The sequence below is a fragment of the Engystomops pustulosus genome, chromosome 4, assembly GCF_040894005.1.
Source record: "Engystomops pustulosus chromosome 4, aEngPut4.maternal, whole genome shotgun sequence".
Classification (NCBI taxonomy): domain Eukaryota; kingdom Metazoa; phylum Chordata; class Amphibia; order Anura; family Leptodactylidae; genus Engystomops; species Engystomops pustulosus.
Genome location: NC_092414.1, coordinates 151,450,324 through 151,473,176, shown reverse-complemented (window position 1 = coordinate 151,473,176; position 22,853 = coordinate 151,450,324). Strand labels below are relative to the sequence as shown.

Below are 22,853 nucleotides of genomic sequence, written 5' to 3'. Positions count from 1 at the left end.
CAATGTGACTTGGATTTACAAATGTTTCAAAGACTGAAAATGATGCTTTACGTAGCCATCGTCTGATGTGTTGGACTTCATCCCCATTGACATATGCATTTTTAAATTATTATACCCAAACCAAAATAGAAGACCAAGATCTATATATTTCTAAAGTACAACATGCTCAACGCTCTTAGCACAAAGCTTCTTACAGGTTTTAACAACTCCTGGAGAACAGTGTAAAGTCCATTGTAGGCATAGGTAAAGTTAAGTCACCATTACTGGCAAACACTTACCCAACACACATTTGGATGGTAGCCATTTCTCACCCATGTACTATGAACAGCGTACAGCATAAAGGATTGTTATACTTTAGGCCAAACTGTGAGATGATCTGGAATCTAGATCATATAGATCTTAGAATTTATATTGTTATATCTGGATTCGCTCGGGGGATTAATTCTTAATAGAGATGGCCTCTCTATTGTTGCCTTCTGTCAGCACTGCACACTGTAATTGAGTACATTAGTAAAGCCTAGTAAAAGACCACTCACAACACTATGGGGAGATTTATCACTGCTTCTACGCAAGAAGTTAGCGACTACACCCCCTCAACACCACATGGGCTTGCTGGGGGGCATAGAGGGGTGCGAAGGGCAGAGTTCACACCAGTGCCTTCATAATTTTGAGAGAACAGTAAACTTCAATTCACTTAATTAAGACCTGGCTTAGTTTTGCCTGGCGAAAAAGTGTGAGCTGATCGGTTCTAGTTGTCTGGGGCAACCAGAGTTCAGCTTTCAATTTCCCACAGCCATTTATAAAATTAAACCCGATCCCTGAACAGTTTTGCATAAGGCACTTCTGATTATAAATACACATATAGTGGAACCTTGGATTAACTAGCATAATTGTTCCAGGAATATGCTTTAATATTATGTTTCACAATTTTGTGAGGGAGTTACAGTACAGTAGAGGGTGGGGAGGACTCACATAATGCTTGTATGATGACATTTTTGTAAAAGGCATGGTTGTCTTCCAAATGACTTTCACACCAGGGTACCTGTAATCCAAGGTTCTACTGTGTCAGATATAGATATCTATATGTAATTTGGCTTTAACCTTTGTTAATTCTATCTGTCAATTCATAGAGCCCTCTTTATAGCTGGGTCATGTGACCGTAGAACTTGTGTGATAGAGTCCAAAGGGACAAAAGCTTCTGCTGCCGATGAAGCAGACTGTAGGCGGAACTGTGTGGAAGTCTCATACCGACATAAATGACAATGGGAAAACTCAATTTAGATCCAGGTCTTGTCCATTAGGACTTCAGTTAATTCATCAGGTATTTTGAGTCAAAACAAGCAGTGGTGAAACACAGAAAAGGTGCAGGTCTAACCATTATACCTCATCTTTGTATAGTTGCGGGAAAGATTCTCTTCTGTTCTGTGTGTTCCATCACTACAGGTATTGGCTAAAATAAACTGAAGGAAATAACTGAAGATCTAACGGAGAAGTGAATTGAGCCATATACACCCCTAAATCCGAGTGGTCTCCAGTAGCACGTTGGAGCGTTACATTCTATGTTATGGTCACACTTGCAGGACGTAAAAAAGCTTGTTCCATTTTAATTAGTTTTTAGAAATCTGCTTTTAAAGTGAAACAGCAACCACTGAAAATTCACTTTTCGACAGCACAAATACAATAATGCCAACTTTTCTTTCCATCAGTTAGTGGGGTTGTAACCATAACCTAGTGTTATCTCCCGCAACAACAGTTTCCTGGTGTTCAACAATGGGAAAGAACTTTAAGTATATCTGGGCATTAGCAGAACTTATGCAGAACAATTTTGGGCAAGTACAAATGGAAAGACCACAATGATCAATCTTGATAAAGCTTGAAATTTTGAAAGATTTGGAATCATAAAAATTATTTTGATTAAGAGAACATGGAATGGAAAAGCAGAACGCAATATATGGCAAGCAGCAGCCACAAAATAATTGTTCCTAGCAGTGGGAATGTTGTCCTTTCAACTCCTGGAGGGGGAGCAGACAATATACTTGCATAAGGAAGGCCTAGCTATCTCCATCAGCATATCATTAATAATACTATATTGTGATTGGAAGGTAACCACACGTCATACTTGGTTTTGAGGTTCTCTTTCAGTGTCCTCGTCTGTAAGCTTTGACTCATCATTCATCTCGTCTTCTGTGGATACCACTGTGACAGATTTAGATTGTTCTTCATTTTCTTCAGATTCCTTTAAGTCTTCATTAGCATCTTGATCACTTACATCTTGAGACTCCATCTCAATATCCTTTTTTGAGAAAGGCAAACAATGTGAATCTTAATGTTCCAAGTAAGTCGTATCCATTCAGTGAAAGAAGGGTATGCAATTTGTTTGCCAGAGAAGTGCAGGTTTCATAGACGTCTGTAGCCTACAGATCAACCCACTTGCACTTAGGGTGACCAGGTACTGCAAAATCGTACTTTGCTTAGAAGGTCATTTAACCCATCGTGGACACCTCACATAACTGCCAGAACTTGACCTGCATGTTCTATTGAGCCAAATTTATATTAGCACAGGATAGGTTAGAGATCCAAGCCACATTGCCCATGCTTATAAGATCTGCATAGTGTGGCAAACGCTCAAACAATGCATCACCACAGCATAGAAAAGTAGAGTCCTTCCCAAAGAACATATGCCTCCATGCTTCTAAAAGGAAAACCCTCAAAAGCTCACAATTCGGACTACTAATGCTATAGCCTATAATATATTAAAACAATGCTTGCTGCACCTATATAATTAAGCACAAAGTAAAGGACTGTTGCTGCTCTGCTGAACAAGTTGATTCAGGTGGGTAGGCAGGGGGGCATTGGATTCTGCACAAAAACATCAACAGCAATGAAATGTTTTAAAGACATCTTGGTGTTTTAAACAGTATACACAAAGCCATTATAACAATGCATCCCGCGTGTTTGCTATGATCGCCATCTTCACCTCTCAAACGTTAGGAGCTAATTTGTACTAGAGGGCTATATTTTGACTATAAATTGAGACTACACACAATGAACCTTCACAGCTTGATTCACATATCACTAAATAGGATTATATACCACCTTTTACTGTCAATATTTTCACACTGTCCTACGAAAACGAACACGTTTTCTAAAGTTACAGCTCCATAAAAAAATAAAATAAAAAGTAGCTGACAGTAGCGCATTAATCACTTGTATTCCTATTTGAAGTAAAAGGAGCTGCAAAATGACTAATTACTAATATTTTTAGTCAGATAATCTAATTCATTCATATATTCAATTCTATTTTAGTTCTGGTGTCTTTCTGACATTAAGGGAAGTGTTGAAGTATTTTACAATACTAATTTTAATAAATAAAACATGTAAACTTTTCTGTAATTGCTAAGAAATGTATGTATAGAGTACACATGCTGAGAAGTGTTATGTGTAGAGGCTTCTCGTATCTATCAAATCTCATATGTGTTTTTTTTTTTTTTTTAGAAAACTAAACACAATTAAGTGCAGTCCTTCACATCAGTGTCTGTACAGATGATATATACCTTCATATTGAGCAGTCTCCTTTTTATAAAAGATCAGGTCTTCAGTAATTAAACCTCATGTTCTATAGCAGTGATGGCGAACCTTTTAGAGACTGAGTGCCCAAACTAAAACAAAGACCCACTAATTTATCGCAAAGTGCCAACACAGAAATTTAATTTGTGATTTATACTCCCTTCTCTGTCACAGTTTTGATACCAGCACCCGAGGACACCAATCCAGCAGAAAATAGTCCCTGGTAGAGCTGTCACTTTAAAATACCTCTGTGCACAGCAAGTCCTGGGCTATCTGTGACCGCAGGAAGATACCTGGAGTCATCTCTGGCGATGGCCACAGAAAGGGCTCTGAGTGCCACCTCTGGCACCAGTGCCATAGGTTAGCCATCACTGTTCTATAGTTTATGGACTGTGTATTGCAGTGACAGAGGGGAATTATCCATAGGGATACACTAAATACAAGTACTTGACAAAATCCCACACTTTTTTTCAACTAAGTCATGGTCCGTGACCCAGTCAGACGGAGAAATATAGGGGATCACCATACCAGACTACACCTAACTACAAAATACATAAACAGCCTAGTGAACCAGGAGAGAATACACATACTTATATCAAAGGAAAAGGCGGCTTCCAAAATAACCTTCTCATGCTTGCCATTAACCTTTCTTCTGACAGATACATTAGGCAGGTGACATTTTAAGAAAAACGTCCTGACTTCCCTAAGCGAGTTTTACTTAAGACATTTATATATTTTTCATACAATGTATTATTGCTGGGGGTCCACTGACCATAAATTAGTGCACAAAAAGGGAACCATATTTGAAATCAATGTATAAGAGGTCTGTGGTGCAAAGTGCACACTGTTCTGACAGTCCTATAGAAATTATAAATCCTTCTCACGACCAGAGAAGAGACCCAGTTGTTAAGCCTCTACAAAAAAAACATATGATATTTAACAGCAACTCTAGCTCCAATTAAAGCCTGTGAAAAGCTGTTGCTTCAATGGCTTCCTCCCTCAACTTGCTCATAGTCAGCCTGGATTTCAAACTTAGGACATATTTGCAGAATAGGCCATATTTGCTGTAGAAACACTAAACCTGCTGCATTGAACAGTGAAGTTGAAGACTCTTCCCCAAACCCATCTATGCTGTCTAGTGGCTAGTGTCTAGGTGTCATAGCAGCAGGGATGGATCCTAGTGCAAACATTGGGAGCAGAGTCTGCATCAACAGCTGCAGGCCACTACACACAGCACCTGCTTCTGACAATACTTGACAACCCCTTTAATGGAGTGCTTTTCTTAAATAATTAGCCCAAATAATGTTAGATATGATTTTTATTTATTGGGCCAGGATTTCCTGGATAAGGAAATAAAAAAAGATAATGTTATATCAAAGCACCAATAATTAAGCAAGATTTACCTTAAATGCATCTTCTTCCATAGACGCTTCACAACCAGACTCATCAGCTTCCTGCCTTTTACCTGTAATCCCAAGAACGAACATATGGTAAGAGACCTTCTACCTTCTATTTGGTTGTGATAGGAGGAGACACAGGTCGCCAGCTACCTCTAGGCCGATAGTAAAGCCCGTTCCACACTTGCAAGTGTGATGCTACGAACTTGCATCACACTCGCAACGCGTGCTGCCTGGATCTCATGCCAGCATGACAGTTCAGTCCCGGTTTGCAGCATTCGGCCCGGGAGATCCGAGAAGCATGCGCTGCTAGTGTGATGCAGGTTCATCATATCACTCTCGCAAGTGTGGAACGGGCTAAGAGCAGCTGTAGTCAAAAACCAATTCTGTCAAGTCAGTATCTGTGACACTCTTGTAGTCTTGTCAGATGTATAAATATGTGTTAATCCACATGAACAGACTTTTTACAATTAGCTCTTAAAAATAAGATTATAATTTAAATAAAGCAGCCTCGGGAATATTCAGACAATGATGGGGCCACTGTGGTATTTTACATCACTAATAGGTGTGATGTTTTAGGAAAATAGAGCAGACAAAGACTTATTGAAAGTCCAGCCTCAAATTCTACATATGAAGTAATTTATACCTCCCAAGGTTTCAAACGTGCTCTTAAAACTCATCTCTTTAGGTAAGCCTACCACACTCACTAACTGCATGAAATATTATCGCTCTCTTTACTAACTCATTCTGTGTCGTCATCCTCCAGTCAATCTTCCGGCAAACACCATATATATGCCAAATTCCAGGCTTCTCTGCAGTCACTTTCACCTTGGACTTTGTCAATATGACAACTTATGGCTGGTTCAAGCAGCATCATCATCTTTATTTATTAAATTATTTTATTCCGTTCCCTTATAAAGAATGACTGGATCATTATACAAGCTTTTATACCTCTTATGTCACCCCCTTATCCCTCCTGTGAGCAGGACCCTCACTCCTAATATTTCATATGACTGTTTGTACTGTAATATATTTGAATATGTCCCCTATAATTTGCTAAGTATTATTATTCTCATTATACACACCTTTGCTCTTTATTTGCTTCCTTGATGGAGTATCACCCCCAGTACCGAGTTCAATATTGTCAGGGTCGCCTCCTTCCTCTTCTATAGCCTACAAAAGAAAAGAGCATTTTATGAAAAAAAACAAAAGACACAGAGCTGCAGATATCACTAAAATTGTACAATGGTTCAACTGAAACTTGTGCATAATTTCTAATCTTTAAAAAAAGAAAAAAAACACAAAAAAAAACACACATTTAGGCTTCAGTCATTTAAAGGAAACCTACCACTTGAAATGGCAGGTTTAAGAAGAAAACACCGAGCACCAGCTCAGGGTGAGCTGGTCCCGGAGCTTATTTTTGTTAGTGTTTTAAACCGCTGTATCGCGGTTTAAAACACTTTTTAAACTTTATAGCCGGCGCATGGAGGTACGCGCTCGGCACTTACCATGCGCGCGGCTACATAGGTAGTGAAGGAGAGCCGCGTGCACGGTAAGCGCCGAGCGCGTACCTCCCTGCGCCGGCTATAAAGTTTAAAAAGTGTTTTAAACCGCGATACAGCGGTTTAAAACACTAACAAAAATAAGCTCCGGCACCAGCTCACCCTGAGCTGGTGCTCGGTGTTTTCTTCTTAAACCTGCCATTTCAAGAGGTAGGTTTCCTTTAAGAAAGTTTGATGGAAACAGCAATGGGTGTGGTCCTTAAAGGAAATCCATCATCAAAACCCAACATAATAAACAAGGGACACTTACTCAGATACAGGCACTGACTGTGCAACACCCCTGCCAATGCAAGGGTTATGTCTAGTGTTGGGAAACGAAATCCCTCCCCATGAAAGAGAGTTTCCTTAGGGAGTCTGATCAACTCACTGGGGGCACCAAGTGCTAGATAACGGTAATGCAGCTGGTAATTCTCTGCCAGGGAAGGAAGATTAATAATATTGACCAAATCAGATGTGATGTTACTTTTGTAATGCGAAAAGAGAGCTAGTTGGCTAATGTGCTTTCCACCTCACAAGAGCAGTTAACAACCCACCCCCCTCCCCCTTGTAGCTGGAAAGTTCCAGATCAGTCCAGAGCTCCTCTAGAGACAGAGCTTCATGGAAGTAAAGGCGTCTGTGGCACACTGTCCTGACACACTGTGCGGAGACCAGGCCCAAGCAGACAACCACCCTTAGGAGTCTGTCTTAGCTTCAGGCTGCAGAGGACGGCAGGCTATCTTTACAAAGCTGATAGAATTCCTGGAGAACAAAATCCAACCAGCCATCTCTATTCTGTTGAAGCCATTGCCGAGTTGCATTAAAAGGATGCTTCACATTCTCTGCCTCCGAGTGATCCCTGTGCAGGGCTGTTTATCACCAATGGTGCCCAAAGGACACCAACACTAGGGATATCTACATCAGGGTTGCACCAGGGAGAAACCTACATCTTCAGCCTCTCCCTCCATTTCTTATACCTTCCACCTGCCAGGCTGTGGAGGAGGCCTCCATTACCTGGTACAAAGCGCTAAAACCACTTAACGCTCTGCTAGCCACTCAGTTACCTGGGACCAAGCTTCCCCAAAGACACGATAAAGGCTAGGCCTATGGACTATGTTGCAACTGTGGTAATCATCTTATATTTGTTATCCATGGTCTCCTTCCTTCTAGGCTGTTACAATGAGCAGAACATTTCTCCTCCTCCTGTGTAATCTAGCAGCAGGAGGAGGAAATGCAGGGGAGACATGCTCCATTCATTGTAACAACGAGTAAATAGACATCACTAAGGGGCTCTTGTAACAGCCCCCTAAACCACTCAGCTACATTACTTTAATTATAAAATTAGATATTAAAAGAGAAATAAAAAGATTGTGTGCCTGCCTGGCCGTAGCGGCATACATCGGGTGCACTGGAGGGGAGGAGAAGCGAATGCCCTCTCCATAGAGAATAGTGGCGCACGGCCGTTCTTACAGCCAAAAATAGAGCACGCTTTATTTTGCGGCTACAGCACGGTGAGCACACGGGCGCCGCAGACAGCAATGGAGGAGGTATATGCGGCCATATATACATCCACCATTCATCTTCCAGGGCCCTAAGTGATTCTGATTTATTATGCTGGTAGATTTTCTTAAGAAAGTTCCCTGCTTTACCTCCCCAGTCACCGGAGGCTGAGGGACTGATTTGGAAGGAATCACAAAATTACTTATTGGGCTGAGAAGGGTGGATATCGTTATTCCCAGACAATCGAAATAGCACCGTGTAACTGCATCCAGGCCAGGAACAATGATTGCCCAGATAGAGCTGATCATCTGGCAGGCGGCAGTCTGTGCAGTGGAAGGGGCCGTGTACATGCAGACACCCTGGCGATGCTGCAGATGAAGGACGAGGGGGCGGACATGTGACGGGGAGGCCTTGCAGTTACGGAATGGCGGCCTGTAGTGCGCCGCGCCCCCTCTACCTGCTTGAGGCGAGACACAAGCACGGTCTTCACGCCGCTCACGTCCAGGTTTCTCCTCTTGAGCTCGGACTTGAGGTCAATGACGCGCAGCTCGGACACCTTCTTCATCTCGGCGTTGCCTCCACATGAAGCCATTTTACTCGCCCTCGGTGCAGCCGCTGAGATGTCGCCTCGTCACGTGACGAACTGGCTCTGAAAGCCCCGGATGGGAGAGTCACGTGTTCCGCAGGGCTGAATCACAAAGCGCACCAGCAACCTCCGCTAGGTGGCGCTGTACGTAACGGGATCGGACTACAGGCATTCTCCTCTCTGGTTACACGGGAGATGATGCTGCGAGGAGGCAGCATCCTTATGTGTGAGCGTCTAGTTTCATGACACATTCACCTATACTGATACTAAATGTAACATCTACCCGGAGGCGGTGCTAGCAGTTTTCTTAATGAACCCGAGCCAAATCAATATAATACAAGCAATATTTTCATTAAAATAATTGGCAACGCCAAAACTGTACTGTACGATCGTATACGTGAGCGACAGGATCCTGTGGTGCCTGATCAGCAAATCACTAGGCACAGTCCTATGATCCCTCAGTACAGCATCACACGGAGGAGGAGAGGCTACAGAGGACAATGATAACCCTGCTGTATAGCTTTCATATAAAAGGCCCCGCAGACACAACCTGTACACCAGGAAGGTCCAGCCTCCCACAATATCCGGTGCCCAGATTAATCCTAGAACCTGCCACAGGCTATAGTTATGGAACAACTGTGAGCAGGGCCCCCACTCCTATTGTTCCATATGACCCTTTGTACTCTGTAATAGAGTATTTAATTTATACCCTTATGATTTGAAAAGCGCCACGGAATATGATGGTGCTAAATAAATGATTATTATTACTTTTATTAATAGCAGATGTGCATGCTCCTAATCAGCAACCTGCTGGGTGCTGGAGAATCTCAGCCCTGGGAGCATGTTAAAAAAAACAAACAAACCCTAAAGTGTGAATGATGTCAAAGCATCCAATCCCAGGAATGGCATGTAGCAGAGCTATTTGTGTTTGAAAGTTAATGCAGCAGAATTGTGTACATGTGAAAGTTTAAATCCAGCACAAAGACAGAGCTCAGGCTTCCCATTAATTACAATAAATAGCATCAGATCCTGCACACACTGCACAGAATATATACAGTGCAACCCTTTTGCTGATAAGGGGCAGCTTAAAAAAAGTAAAAAACCCAGTGATTTTGAGGTGATCTTCTGGAGAGGTTTCATTGTGTGTATATATGTACACATACTGTGATGTTGTCATGTGTCCATCTTTTTATACCTATGTAGGCGAACATGTTATATATTAATATATATTTCTTCCAAAAACAGCACATCATCACTGGACTATAATTTGTGTCTAATTAATATCAGTTGTAAAAGGATGAAGGAAGAGCACATATGGTACAATCCTTGCACATTCAATTTACAGGAATCTAGCTATCCCCTTGTCAAAGGCTGGACATACACAAAGTGGACAAAAAAATTAATGAGGGCAGAGCCAAGAATCCATAGCAATGACTGCCTGAGCATACTGTGACTGATACAAATTAAATATACAGTGAAAAGTCCACATACAGAAGTATATGGTATAAATCATCAGACCTCGTAGGGCAGTGATGGTGAACCTTTTAGCGGCCGAGTGCCAAAACTGCAATCCAAAACCCCCAAAATTTATTGTGAGGTGCCAACCAAAAATTAAAGCTGTAATTTATTGTTCCCTGTTCCTGAATAACTTTGGATCACATTGGCCTCCTGAGGACAAGATGGAAAATTTGCATCATTTTAGCGTCTTTCCAGTGTCCCTCTGTACATAGAGAATCATGGGGCCAGCAGGAGGTCCTCCAAAGATAATTTGGTCCAGTCTACTACTCTCTCTTCCGACAGTTCCAAGTAGCAAAGTAAGTATCACTTTAATATATGACTGAAAGCAGCATCTTTTAAGTTGCTTTGAACTGCAGGAAGATTCTTTTAGTTCTGTCTGATGTGCTGGGGTGATGGCCCGAGTTCCCACAAAAAGGGCTCTGAGTGCCGCCTCTGGCACCCGTGCCATAGGTTCACCACCACTGTCCTAGGGTACTTGAAACTAGGCCTAACACTTGAAATAATGGAAAAAAAAACCTTTGTTCAAACCATGCACCTTTCCCTAAAACAGAAGTTTAAAAAAATGGGTGTCACCTCTCAAAATATGATACTGTACACCGAAGTATGGAAGAGTTACTAGCGTCACAAAATTGCAAAACTGTATTTTTTGTACACAAGGTTTTAATTTTTTAAAATGTATTAACACAATAATGTAGTATCCCCACAATCACACGGAGCCAAAGAATAAGGTAGATGTATTATTTGAAGCATACAGTGAAAGCCGTAAAAACCAAGCCCACGAGAAAATGGCGCAAATGCGATCTTTTTTAACGACTTCATAGCATAGGCAATTTTTTTTACCCACTTCCCAGTGCAAGGCATGGAATAATAAATACCCTCACCAAGAACTACTACTTGTTATGCAGATATGAGACCTCATACAGCTCTGAACATGTTAAAATGAAGAAGTTAGCGTTTTGAAAGTGGGGAGTAAAAACATCTAACATGAAATCAAAAAACGTCTTTAGCGGAAAGAAGCTAAGACAGGCGCACAATTCCTATTGCTCTTAATTATATCCAAGGGGTGGGTCTAGAGATACTATGAAATTTAGACTGTGGCATTTTATAATATGCATTGACTTCCCACAGCAGTTTACAAAAGGAATGATTGCAAGTTTTGATAAATGAGACAGGGTGCTCTCCAGAGAATAGAACGCATTGAAGAGAACCTGGCACCACAGAATACGGCATAATAAAAATGTCCCATATCATGCATGGCAGCCGCCAGGTCATGCGCTCACCACACTGTGACTAAGTGCCATATGGATGCTGTGATCTAGCCGAAAATTGTCTTATAATGGGCCCCGATACACTCGTGTATATGGGGCCTTAGGTGGAGCTATTAAAGGAAACATGTCAAGACAGGTCTCCCCATAAACCACAAACAGTATCTATTAGTGGTGTGAAATTGCATGCTTATGGATACAACGGTCCGCACTATTTGTTAAAAATAACTATTTTTTCATGTTTCATTGCTCTTTCGAGCCAGCCAAGGAGGCAAGGAGCTCCGCCATACGGTCAAGCTGCCAAGCCTTACCCAGCGCAAACTTGGGTGACATCATCCGCCGCTTTAGAGTTACCCAAAACATGCAGGGCTGGCACCGGCCTTCTCCACTGGCACATGTGCCGCTTCGCAGCATTGTGGGATTGAGTCTGCTCTTTCCTACTCACTTCTCCCTTAGGGTGAAGACACACGTGGCGTTTTTAGGTGTTTTTGACAGGTTCGACCAATTATCTTAATTCAAACTGGTCAAAGACGCATGCGTTTTTAACAATGTGAAAACGCACTAAAAACGCCACGTGTGTCTTCACCCTTAAGCCGTGCTACTTCAGGGGAGCAGCACACGTGCACTGCCTCAGTAGACTCACACTGTGATGCAGTAAAGTGGCACATGTGAAGTGTGCCAGTGCAGATGGCCCCCAGGATCTCCAAAGAGGAGGACAAAGTCGCTGGAGTATGGGCTAGGTAAGGACTATGAACCACTAAGAGAAGGTCAGGCAACTTGACTGTATGGAAGAACCCCCGCAACATCCTTGACTAGATCTACAGAGGGCAATGCCATGGAAAAAAAAATATATTTTTTGTGAATGATGCCAACAGTAACTTAAAGTACATAATTTAATGCGATTACACTCCACTAATAGGTACTATTTGTAGCTTACAGGATTAAAGTTCCCTTTAATAACTCCACCTAAAGCCTCACACACAACCACATGGGGGCCAATGATCTGGACGCACAATTCTAGGCCAAATCACAGCACCCCTAAGAAGTCTGTGGCAACCGATCACATTGCAGTGAGCGAACTCCGTCTCACCTCACTAACCTGGCAGCTGCTGTGAAAAATATAAGGAATATCATATTTTACAGTGGACAGAGGATATATGGACAGAGGAGGGGTGAGAGACACCCATCCTCCTCTTCTGCAGCTGGCCATGTGCTATTCCTGGGTTCCAGTAGGGACTAGCTAACCATTGAATTATAACCTTTAGTATCACGTAACACATGGTACAGTCTGATACTGCTCCAGACACAGATCAATCTGGTTTCATGATAGTCTAGTCTAATGCTCCATTCGTTTCGCAGTCATTACCTATAATCCACAGCCAGGAGCATTTCTTACAGAAGTACAAGGTGCACATAGTTACTGGACAAATCAGTAGAGGTTTATTGATCTTCTGGAGCACATCATACAAGAAGTGTATTTATAGAGGGTATATAATAACCTTGGGGGTTAGCTGTACTACAGGGCAGTATTTCCCACATATCACAACCCGCCTTTCAGTGAATTGGGGGAGCACGAAATCTTTACGGTCTGTGCTGCTGCGGCCTCAGGTAACGACACCCACAGTTACAGAAACATCGCCCCCTTAGAGCCGCCACAGCAGATGCACGACACTGAGACAACGCCGCAGCAGCTGCCCCCGGCCTAATCCACAATCCCGCCCCCTCCCGACCACACAGGTCTGGGCCTACCTGCTTCAGCCTGGCCACCAGCACATTCTTCACTCCGGTCACATCCAGGTTCCTCCGCTTCAGCTCGGACTTGAGGTCGATAACGCGCAAATCCGTCACTCTCTTCCGCTCGGAGGGGCTGCTGGAAGACGCCATACCGGCAGCTCTACCACCAAGTCCGCACTAGGAATAGCGATTGCAAGGCCCCAGCCCGCAGCACACACTACACAGCGATGAGCCTGCTTCCGGTGACGTCAGCGTCTCAGGCGCCGCCTCCGCACGTCCATGGGGGCGGGGTTCCGCCATGATATACAATGATATGCGGCCACTGTGTGTGCAGAATGGGGAATCACTACGTCATTTGCTGGGGATAACCTTATATTTTTCTGTCCGTATTTCATGCATTGTATTATAAACGGCGCAGAAGTAAAAATCATTCCTTTATCATTTACAAAAGTTATTGGTATCAGATGGTCATATTCTTTCTCTTTCAATAAAAGGGTATTAAAACATAAAGACTGCATACATTTGGAACATTTGTGATTGTATTGACCTAAAGAATAAAGTGGAGGTGTCATTTTCTCACAATGAAAACCATAGAAACAAAGGGGGATATTTATCAGGGCCTATGCACCACGTCAGTGGCTTAGAAGCCCTGAAATAATCGCAAATGCTAGTTTATTGCTAGCACTTGAGATTATTTACCCCAATCCGTGACCTTCACGCCAGCAGGGGGGCGTGGAGGGGGGGGGGAGAGCGTGGCAGTCCCGGAGTGGGCTGGCGCGGGACGTTACTGTCCCCACACCTGCACTCGCTGCAGCCGATGAATTTTCAGATGTGAGAATTCTCTGGCTGCGTTTATTTCTACGGCAGGCAGGACCTCTCGTAGAAATTATCGATGCGCAGAACCTCGCCGCATACATCAAGAGGCCAAAGCCTCTTGATGTATCAGGCTGCGCCAGAGCAGGAGGGAGGCTACCATACCATGCGCACAAGCGATGAGTATGATAAATATCCCCCAAAGCCTATAGGAAAATGGAGCAACTGCGTATTTTTCAATTTCACTGCTGTTCAAATAGTTTTTTACCTTCCCAATCTATTGAATGGAAAATTCTATACTGCCACTAGGTAATACTTGTACAATGGGCCCGGCAGATAACAAACACTGTAAACAGAACATGAAAAAAATCCTCACTTTCCAAATGTTAGGGGCAAGAAACAGAAAAGTGATTAAGTTACATGCGTTTTGTATGTTTACCATACGTTTGGCTGGTTTGACTTTATTTCTGGAAGTGAAAGCAGCTGTTAAACGGATTAAAACCAGCCAAACGCATGGTAAACATTCAAAAATGCATGCATTTTCTGTGTGTTTAAAAATGGTCCAAGAACGCGTGACAGCACCCTTAGGGGTCTGGGTACTGATCAAATGCGCTTCCATAGAAGCGCATATGTGTTTAGGCCAGGGCCCGCCCCTGTACCCTAGCATTGCGTTTGTAAACGTAGTGCTAGTGGTACGTGTGACCGCATCCATACCCTTTTGATAAAGGACTTTTATTTTTATGTTGATTAGGCTAAAGGGCTCTGGTACCAAACCCCTATGAGCACTTCAACCACACCTGCTGCCTCCTTATTCCCCACCCCCTAATGCTGTTTGTTACTTAGAGACAGTTCCCATCTTACTTTTTGCAGTTTCTGTTTAAAAATGGAAGAACATTTTTATTTAATATTTTTTATATTGTTTTATTTCCCAATGATTCTAATGTGCTTGCAATAGTGACCATTAGTAACCATTTTTACATCTTTTGTTAGACCTTCCAATATTTGAGCAGATCGTAGGAATAAGAAAAAACGAATTAAAAAAACAATCCCTTTTTTTTTAAAATGGAAACCAAAACGCAGAAGGCAGTGGATTGGAGGGGTGTAGCGTGCATGTGCGAGTATGCCTTTTGATGTCAAAGAACCAGCAGGCTAGTACTCCTAATAAAGCGAGGCCTGCTATAAAGATTTTGGGGATGCTTTGTAGAGGTTAATTTTAGTCGTAGAATTCCACATATTTATTGATACATTTGGGGAACTATAAAATCTTTTGATTACATTGTATTCAGTTACAGTTTTCACTGTATGGGATAACAATTTACATTTTTATAGGGCATTTAGGGACTTTGGAGGGTACCAAAAATGTATATAATTTTGTTTACATATTCATGTGTGTGTTATAGGAAAAGGGGGTTCAATTGAATTTAGAGTATTTTACTTATTTTAGGCCTCCTAGAGTATACTGCTATACAATTGTGGTGTAGTATACTTGTAAGACACTGCTTCCCCAATGTTAATAACTATGAGCAGAATGTGTTTAAGCCTCACACAACATTTACCCCCTATGGGTAACCACAGCTAACTGAATGCTGTACTCAGCTTTTTCAAGTAAGTCTTATAGAAATAAATAGAGCTCTTTCCACATGTGTTCACTATAAAATATACCCCATTCTTAAGATCATTGGATGCAGGGTCGGACTGGCCTGGTGGAGGACCAGCACCTGGCTCTGTGGCAGTGGCCTCTGCACCCATAGGATCTACTATGGTATAATACGATGTACGATGTACTACTACCGAACAATGGCATCAGCATCTGTAAGATGTTGATGGCATTAACACTCACAGTGGTACACGTCTGTGAACGTAGGATAGAGGGGCCTTAAAGGAGGACAGAGGGGCCTGGAAGAAGTAAAGAGGGTCCTGAATAGAGGACATAACGGCCTGGAAGGAGAACATAGGGACCTGGAAGGAAGACAAAGGGGCCTGAAGGGACAACAGGGGGGCCTGGAATCAGGATATATGGGCATTGGAAGGGTGACAAAAAGGACTGAAGATACAACAGGGGGGCCTGGAAGGAGGACAGAGGGGTTTGGAGGAGGAGGACGAGGGATCTGGAGCAGGGGGCAGAGGAGTCTGGAGGACAAAGACAGAGGAGTCTGGAGGAGGAGAACTGAGGGGTTTGGAGGAGGATGACAGAAGAGTCTGGAGGAGGAGAACTGAGGAGTTTGGAGCAGAAAGACAGAGCGGTCTAGAGGGGGGATAGAGAGGTCTGGAAGAGGAGGAGAGAGGAGTCAGGAGGGAGAGGACAGAGGAGTCTGGAGGAGGAGGAGGACAGAGGAGTCTGGAGGAAGAGGGCGGTGGAGTCTGGAGGAGGAGGACAGAGGAGTCTGGAGGAGGAGGACAGAGCGGTCTGGAGGTGATAGACAGAGGAGTCTAGAGGAGGAGGACAGAGGAGTCTGGAGGAAGAGAGCGGAGGAGTCTGGAGGAGGAGGACAGAGGAATCTGGAGGAGAGAGACAGAGGTGTCTGGGAGAGTAGAACAGAGGAATCTGGAGGATGACGACAAAGGATTCTGGAGGGAGGAGAACTAGAGGTCTAGAGCAGGGGGGCGGAGGAGTCTGGAGGAGGAGGAGAACTGAGGAGTTTGGAGGAGGACAGAAGAGTCTGAGAACTGAAGAATTTGGAGGAGGAGGACAGAGGAGTCTGAAGGAAGAGGTCAGAGAACTCTGGAGGAGAAGGACAGAGCGGTCTGGAGGAGGAGGACAAAGAGTTCTGGATGAGGAGGACCGAGGAGTCTGGAGGTAGAGGACAGAGAAGTCTGGAGGAGAAGGACAGAGGAGTCTGGAGGAGAGAGACAGAGGTGTCTGGGGGAGTAAGACAGAGGAATCTGGAGGATGACGACAGGATTCTGGAGCAGGGGGGCCGAGGAGTCTGGAGGAGGAGGACAGAGTAGTCTGGAGGAGAAAGACTGAGGTGTCTGGGGGAGTAAGACAGAGGAATCTGGAGGATGAGAACTGAAGAGTTTGGAGGAGGAGGACAGAGGAGTCTGAAGGAGGAAAGACTTGTCCGGAGGAGGACATAGCAGTCTGGAGGAGGAGGAGGGAGGAGTAAGGCAGAGTGGTCTGCATAACTCCCAACCGTCCCGATTTTGACGGGACTTTCCCGTTTTTCTTACCTCTGCCCCGCTTCACGGGCAGCTATGAGTTTGTCACGGATTCTCCCCCCAGGTCCTGGCGCTGTGTCCGCATAGTAAATACTTTGAAAGTCTGAACTCACAGTACAGAATGGCTTCTACAGACATCGGGAGGGAATCCTTTTCAGAGAAGTGTCGGGCTAGAGCACGTCATCAGCTTCAGATCAGCATCTGTCCATATATGGTCACTGCATCTCCTAGGGTTCCCCAGAGCAGACATCAGGCAGGGAATCCTTTTCAGAGAAGTGTCGGCTTAGCAGAGAGAGCAGGGACCACGTCATCAGGTCTGTTCAGCATCTGTCCATATATGGTCTCCAGGGCTTCCCCAGACACAAGCTCTTTATTTAATTAAATTACATAAAGTTTTGCCCAGGCTGAGATTCAAACCTGGGACCCTCTGCACCATAGACAGGAGCCTTACTAACTGAGCTATAAGCCCAGTGATACAGAGCTGAGGATTTCTGGTAACTAAGACATGTTATCTGCCATTTACACTGTGACACAGACTAATGCACTGATATATAGAGAGGGATCTTCTCAGAGATTATTATTGTAATTATTCAGACTATTATTATTATTATTATAAATTTTATTATTTTTATTATTATGGAGATGATTATTAATAATGGTAAAAATAATAATCATCTCAATAATAATAATAATAATAATAATCTCCATAATAATAATAATAGTCTCAATAATTACAATAATCTGAGAAGATCCCTCCCTATATACCAAGGCAGTATATAGTCATAGTTCTTAGTTACCAAAATTCTCCTCCATGTTATTCACTGAGGCTATAGCTCAGTGGGTTGAGGCACTGTGTTATTATTGTACATGGACACTGCAGGTTCTGGGTTCAAATCCCAATGAGTATAATTTTTTTTTTTTTATTGAGATGATTTTTATTATTTTAATATGGCTAAAATTTGGGGCGTGGCCAGGGAGTGATTGGGGGTGTGGCTTGCCACCATTTTGTCCCTCTTTCCTTTTCACAAATGTTGGGAGGTATGGGTCTGGAGGAGGAGCACAAATGGGTATAGATGAGGAAGACTGAGGAGTCTGGAAGAAAAGGACTGAGGAGTCTGGAGGAGGAGGACAAAGGGGTCTGGAGGTGAATGACAGAGGGGTCTGGAGGAGGAAGACAGAGGAGTCTGGAGGAGGGAGACAAAGGTGTCTGGAGCAGGTGGACAAAGTAATCTGGAGGATGAGAACTGAAGAGGCTTCTGGAGGGAGGAGGACAAGGGGTTTGGAGCAGGAGAACTTAGGCGTTTTGAGGAGTATGACATAACAGTCTGGAGGATGAGAACTGAAGAGTTTGGAGGAGGAGGACAGAGGAGTCTGGATGATGAAAACTGAAGAGTTTGGAGGAGGAGAACAAAGGAGCCTGGAGGAGGAGGACAGAGAGGTCTGGAGCAGGAGGACATAGCAGTCTGGAGGAGGAGGACAGAAAGGTCTGGAAGAGGAGAACCAATGAGTCTGGAGGAGGAGGACAGAGGAATCTGGAGGTGAAGGACAGAGGAATCTGGAGGTGAAGGACAGAGGAGTCTGGAGGAGGGGAACAGAGGTATTTGGATGAGAAGGAGGACAGAGGTGTCTGTAGGAGGACAGAGGAGTCTGGAGGAGGAAGACAGAGGAGTCTAGAAGAGGAGGTCTGGATGAGGACAGAGTGGTCTGGTAGAGGAGCACAGATGGGTATAGATGAGGAGGACTGAGGAGTCTGGAAAAAGAGGACTGAGGAGTCTGGAGGAGGAGGACAAAGGAGTCTCGAGGTGAAGGACAAGGGGTTTGGAAGAGGACGACCGAGGAGTCTGGAGGAGGAAGACAGAGAGGTCTGGAGGAGAATGACAAAGGGGTCTGGAAGAGGAGGACAGAGGAATCTGGAGGTGAAGGACAGAGGAGTCTGGTGGAGAAGGAGGGCAGAGGTGCCTGGAGGAGGACAGAGGAGTCTGGAGTAGGAGGAGGACATAGGAGTCTGGAGGAGGAAGAGGACAGGGGAGTCTGGAGGAGGAAGAGGACAGAGGAGTCTGGTGGAGGAGAATAGAGGAGTCTGAAGGAAAAGGACAGAGAGGTCTGGAGGAGAACTGAGAGGTCTGGAAGAGAAGGACCGAGTAGTCTGAAGGAGGAAGACAGAGAGGCCTAGAGGAGAATGACAGAGGGGTCTGGAAGAGGAGGACAGAGGAATCTGGAGGTGGAGGACAGAGGAGTCTGAGGGAGGAGGAGGACAGAGGAGTCTGGAGGAGGGGAACAGAGGTATTTGGTGGAGAAGGAGGGCAGAGGTGTCTGGAGGAGGAGAGAGGAGTCTGGAGAAGGAGGAGGACAGAGGAGTCTGGAGGAGGAAGAGGACAGAGGAGTCTGGAGGAGGAAGAGGATAGAAGAGTGTGGAGAAGGAGAACAGAGGAGTCTGGAGGAAGAGGACAGAGAGGTCTGAAGGAGGAGGACCAAGGAGTCTGGAGGAGGAGGACAGAGGAGTCAGGTGGGAGAGGACAGAGGAGTCTGGAGGAGGACAGAGGAGTCTGGAGGAAGAGGGCGGAGCAGTCTGGATGAGGAGGACTGAGGAGTCTGGAGGAGGAGGACTGAGGAGTATGGAGGAGGAGGACAGAAAGGTCTGGAAGAGGAGGACCAAGGAGTCTGGAGGAGGAGGACAGAGGAATATGTAGGTGAAGGAGAGAGGAGTCTGGAGGAGGAGGCAGAGGCCAAAGAAAATGCGGTCTGCGGACCCTTAGTAAATAAGCCCCAATGTGTCATGAGACAATATACAATAATCCTTTATTTAAACCAAACAACACATATTTCATCCAGCACAGGGATGCTAGACAATCTAAAACCAATTAAAAGTGTACTAAGTACATATAATGGGGCACATTTACTTACCCGGTCCCTGCGCGATCCCCAGTCCAGAATGTCCGACGAGAATGCCCTGTGCGGCGATTCACTACGAGCATGCGCCCGATATCCTGTGTGTCGCTTCCCCGATCACCTCCGCCGGAGTTCACCTTCTTCTTCCCGGCGCATGTAAGTGCTTGGCTTGCGACACAATTTTAAATGTTAAATCCCGCACATTGGGGGTCATTTACTAAGGGCCCGATTCGCATTTTCCCGGCGTGTTACCCGAATATTTCCGATTTTCCCTGTATTGCCCCGGGAATTTGGTGCACGCGATCGGATTGTGTCGCATCGGCGCTGGCATGCACGCGACGGAAATCGGGGACCGTGGCCAAACGAAAACCTGACGGATTCGGAAAAACCGCCGCATTTAAAAAAGAAAAAGTGTCGCGGAGCTTGCACTTACCTTCACTAGGAATAGTGAACTTGAGTGCGTTCCGATGCTCTTCAGCGCAGCAGCGCCACCTGGTGGACGTCGGAGGAACTGTCTTAATGAATCCCGGCCGGACCCGAATCCACCGCAGAGAACGCGCCGCTGGATCGCGAATGGACCGGGTAAGTAAATCTGCCCCATTGTCTGAATCTGTAGGATCATCCGACGGCCCACCCCCAATTTTAATGAGATCAGGTGAGGCACTACCCATGCGCTGTAGGGACGTGTGACCGTACCTTAAATTTATTTGGGGCCCGGTATATTAAATAATTAAGGGGGCAGTATATAAAATTCATTGGGCCCTGTATTTAAAATTCATTGGGGCCTAGCATATATAATTGTCAGGGTCAAAAATGCCAGTATGCCAATATGACATAGCAAATGCTCCTATTACCATTCCATTACCCAAACTGACAAACTCAGTACATAACTGCAGCCCCATAGACAGGCTCAATACATACATACAGTGCCAGATCTAATCTCACTGTAGAAATAGAACATCAGAACCAAGCAGGGAATTATGGGATTGGTGTATCTACTTACCTGCTAAAATGAGAGTTGGACCTGAGAATGAAATCTAGAGAGGGACTATAAAAAATGCCAGTGAGTATATAGTGGTCAGATATTAGATGTATGCAGTGTATTATCACCCTGCAGACTATATAAGAGGACACAGTCCTCAGATAGATCTGACGTCACTCCCAGTGTCTGTTTCTGTAAGTACTTGTATTCTTCATCAAAAGACCATTCTAAATCACCCTTTTCTGCACATACTGGATTGTGCTTCTCTTTGTGTATGTTGAAAACTGGGTGTTACCCATATCTCCCAACCATCCCGGATTGGCCGGGACAGTCCCGTTTTTTTTACCTCTGCCCCGCATCATGGGCAGCAGGGAGATTGTCACGGATATTCCCTCCAGATCCAGGTGGCTGTGGTTGTCCCGGCTCTGTGTTCCAACTAGTAAACACTTTCAAAGCCAGAACCTGCGGTACTGAATGCCTTCTACAGACATCGGGCAGGGAATCCTTTTAATAGATGTGTCGGGTTAGTGGAGAGCAGGGACCACGTCATCAGGTTCAGATCACCATTTGTCCATATATGGGTCTCCACATCTCCTAGAGATTCCCCAGACACAAGGTTCAATTAAATAAATTTATAAATAGAGACACAGAGCCTGTATCCACTAAGCTATAAGCACAGTGATTACCTGTCAGGGGATTTTCGGTAACTAAGAGCTGTTACCTGTTACTGTTACACTGTGACACAGACTTAATGCCCTGGTATATAGAGAGGGATCTTCTCTTATTATTATTATAAATGTTATTATTTGTATTATTATGGAGACTATTATTAATCGTAGTAAAAATAATAATAATCGTCTCCATAATAATAATAATAAAAAAAATAATAATTGTCTGAATAATTACAATAATAATCTCTGAGAAGTTCCCACTCTATATATCAGTGCATTAAGTCTGTGTCAGTGTAACAGTAACACGTAACAGCTCTTAGTTACCAAAAATCATCTAATTGCTATCTGCTGAGCCTGTAGCCTAGTGTATAGAGGCTCTGTGTTATTATGGCACATGGACTGTGCAGGTTCTAGGTTTGAATCTCAAGCTGGTTAAAAAAAAATGTTAATGTTACGCATGCCGCCATTTTGTCCCTCTTTCCCTTCCAGAAATGTTGGGAGGTATGGTGTTACCATTGTGAAATTGTCCAATTATAACTGTATAACACATACTACATACAGGGAGAATGGTAACACCTGGTTGACAATGAGTCATGGACTACTATTAGACTTTTTGTAATGCTATTGATTCATCTTACCTTCTGAGTGACAGCAGTGGACCACTCCATGGAATTCCATGTATGGCTGATGAAGTACATCAAGAGATACAACAGAATTGTGAGTTCAACACTTACTGTAAATCTGGTGACTTGGATGAGATGATTGGATGAGTTTTCTTTCATCTTCTTCTATAACCTACACCTCCATGTCAGAGGTATACAGCCAAGACGTGTATCTGCAGATTTAGTAACAAAAAAAAATTTAGGTTCCTCACTTCATCATCATCATAATCATTTCTTCCAATGTATCACAAACTAAATACTGTTCCCCTGTTCTCCATGAGGTCACAGTTATGCCACCACAATAACCCAAATAGTAAAGGTGCCCCCACATTAGCCAGAAAAGTAATTGTGCCCCCCACAGTAGCCAATAAAGTAGTCAACAGGGCTCCACGGTAGGGAGATTAATAATGATAGCCAATATACACTAACATAGGGGAAATGTAAGCGAATAATAGACAATGGGGCAGATTTACTTACCCGGCCCATTCGCGATCCAGCGGCGCGTTCTGTGCGGTGGATTCGGGTCTTCCGGCGATTCACTAAGGCAGTTCCTCCGATGTCCACCAGATGTC

At 44.1% G+C, this 22,853-nt stretch overlaps 1 protein-coding gene across 4 annotated transcripts in view; it reads right to left on the bottom strand.

Moving 5' to 3' along the window:
• SLTM (SAFB like transcription modulator) overlaps window positions 1–22,416 on the bottom strand; it is a 39,520-nt gene extending 17,104 nt beyond the window's left edge. The window contains exons 1-4 of one of the 4 annotated variants that reach the window (XM_072148111.1): window positions 22,354–22,416; window positions 6,050–6,137; window positions 4,971–5,032; window positions 2,120–2,293 (exon numbers count right to left, since the gene is read on the bottom strand). In XM_072148111.1, coding sequence (XP_072004212.1) covers window positions 2,120–2,293; window positions 4,971–5,032; window positions 6,050–6,137; window positions 22,354–22,401 — 372 coding nt within the window. In that variant the 5' untranslated portion in view covers window positions 22,402–22,416. Of the gene's footprint in view, window positions 1–2,119; window positions 2,294–4,970; window positions 5,033–6,049; window positions 6,138–8,459; window positions 8,651–13,120; window positions 13,365–22,353 lie in introns of those variants that run through there. The other 3 variants (XM_072148109.1, XM_072148110.1, XM_072148112.1) reach the window with 3 other exon arrangements.
• Window positions 22,417–22,853: the final 437 nt, after the last annotated feature.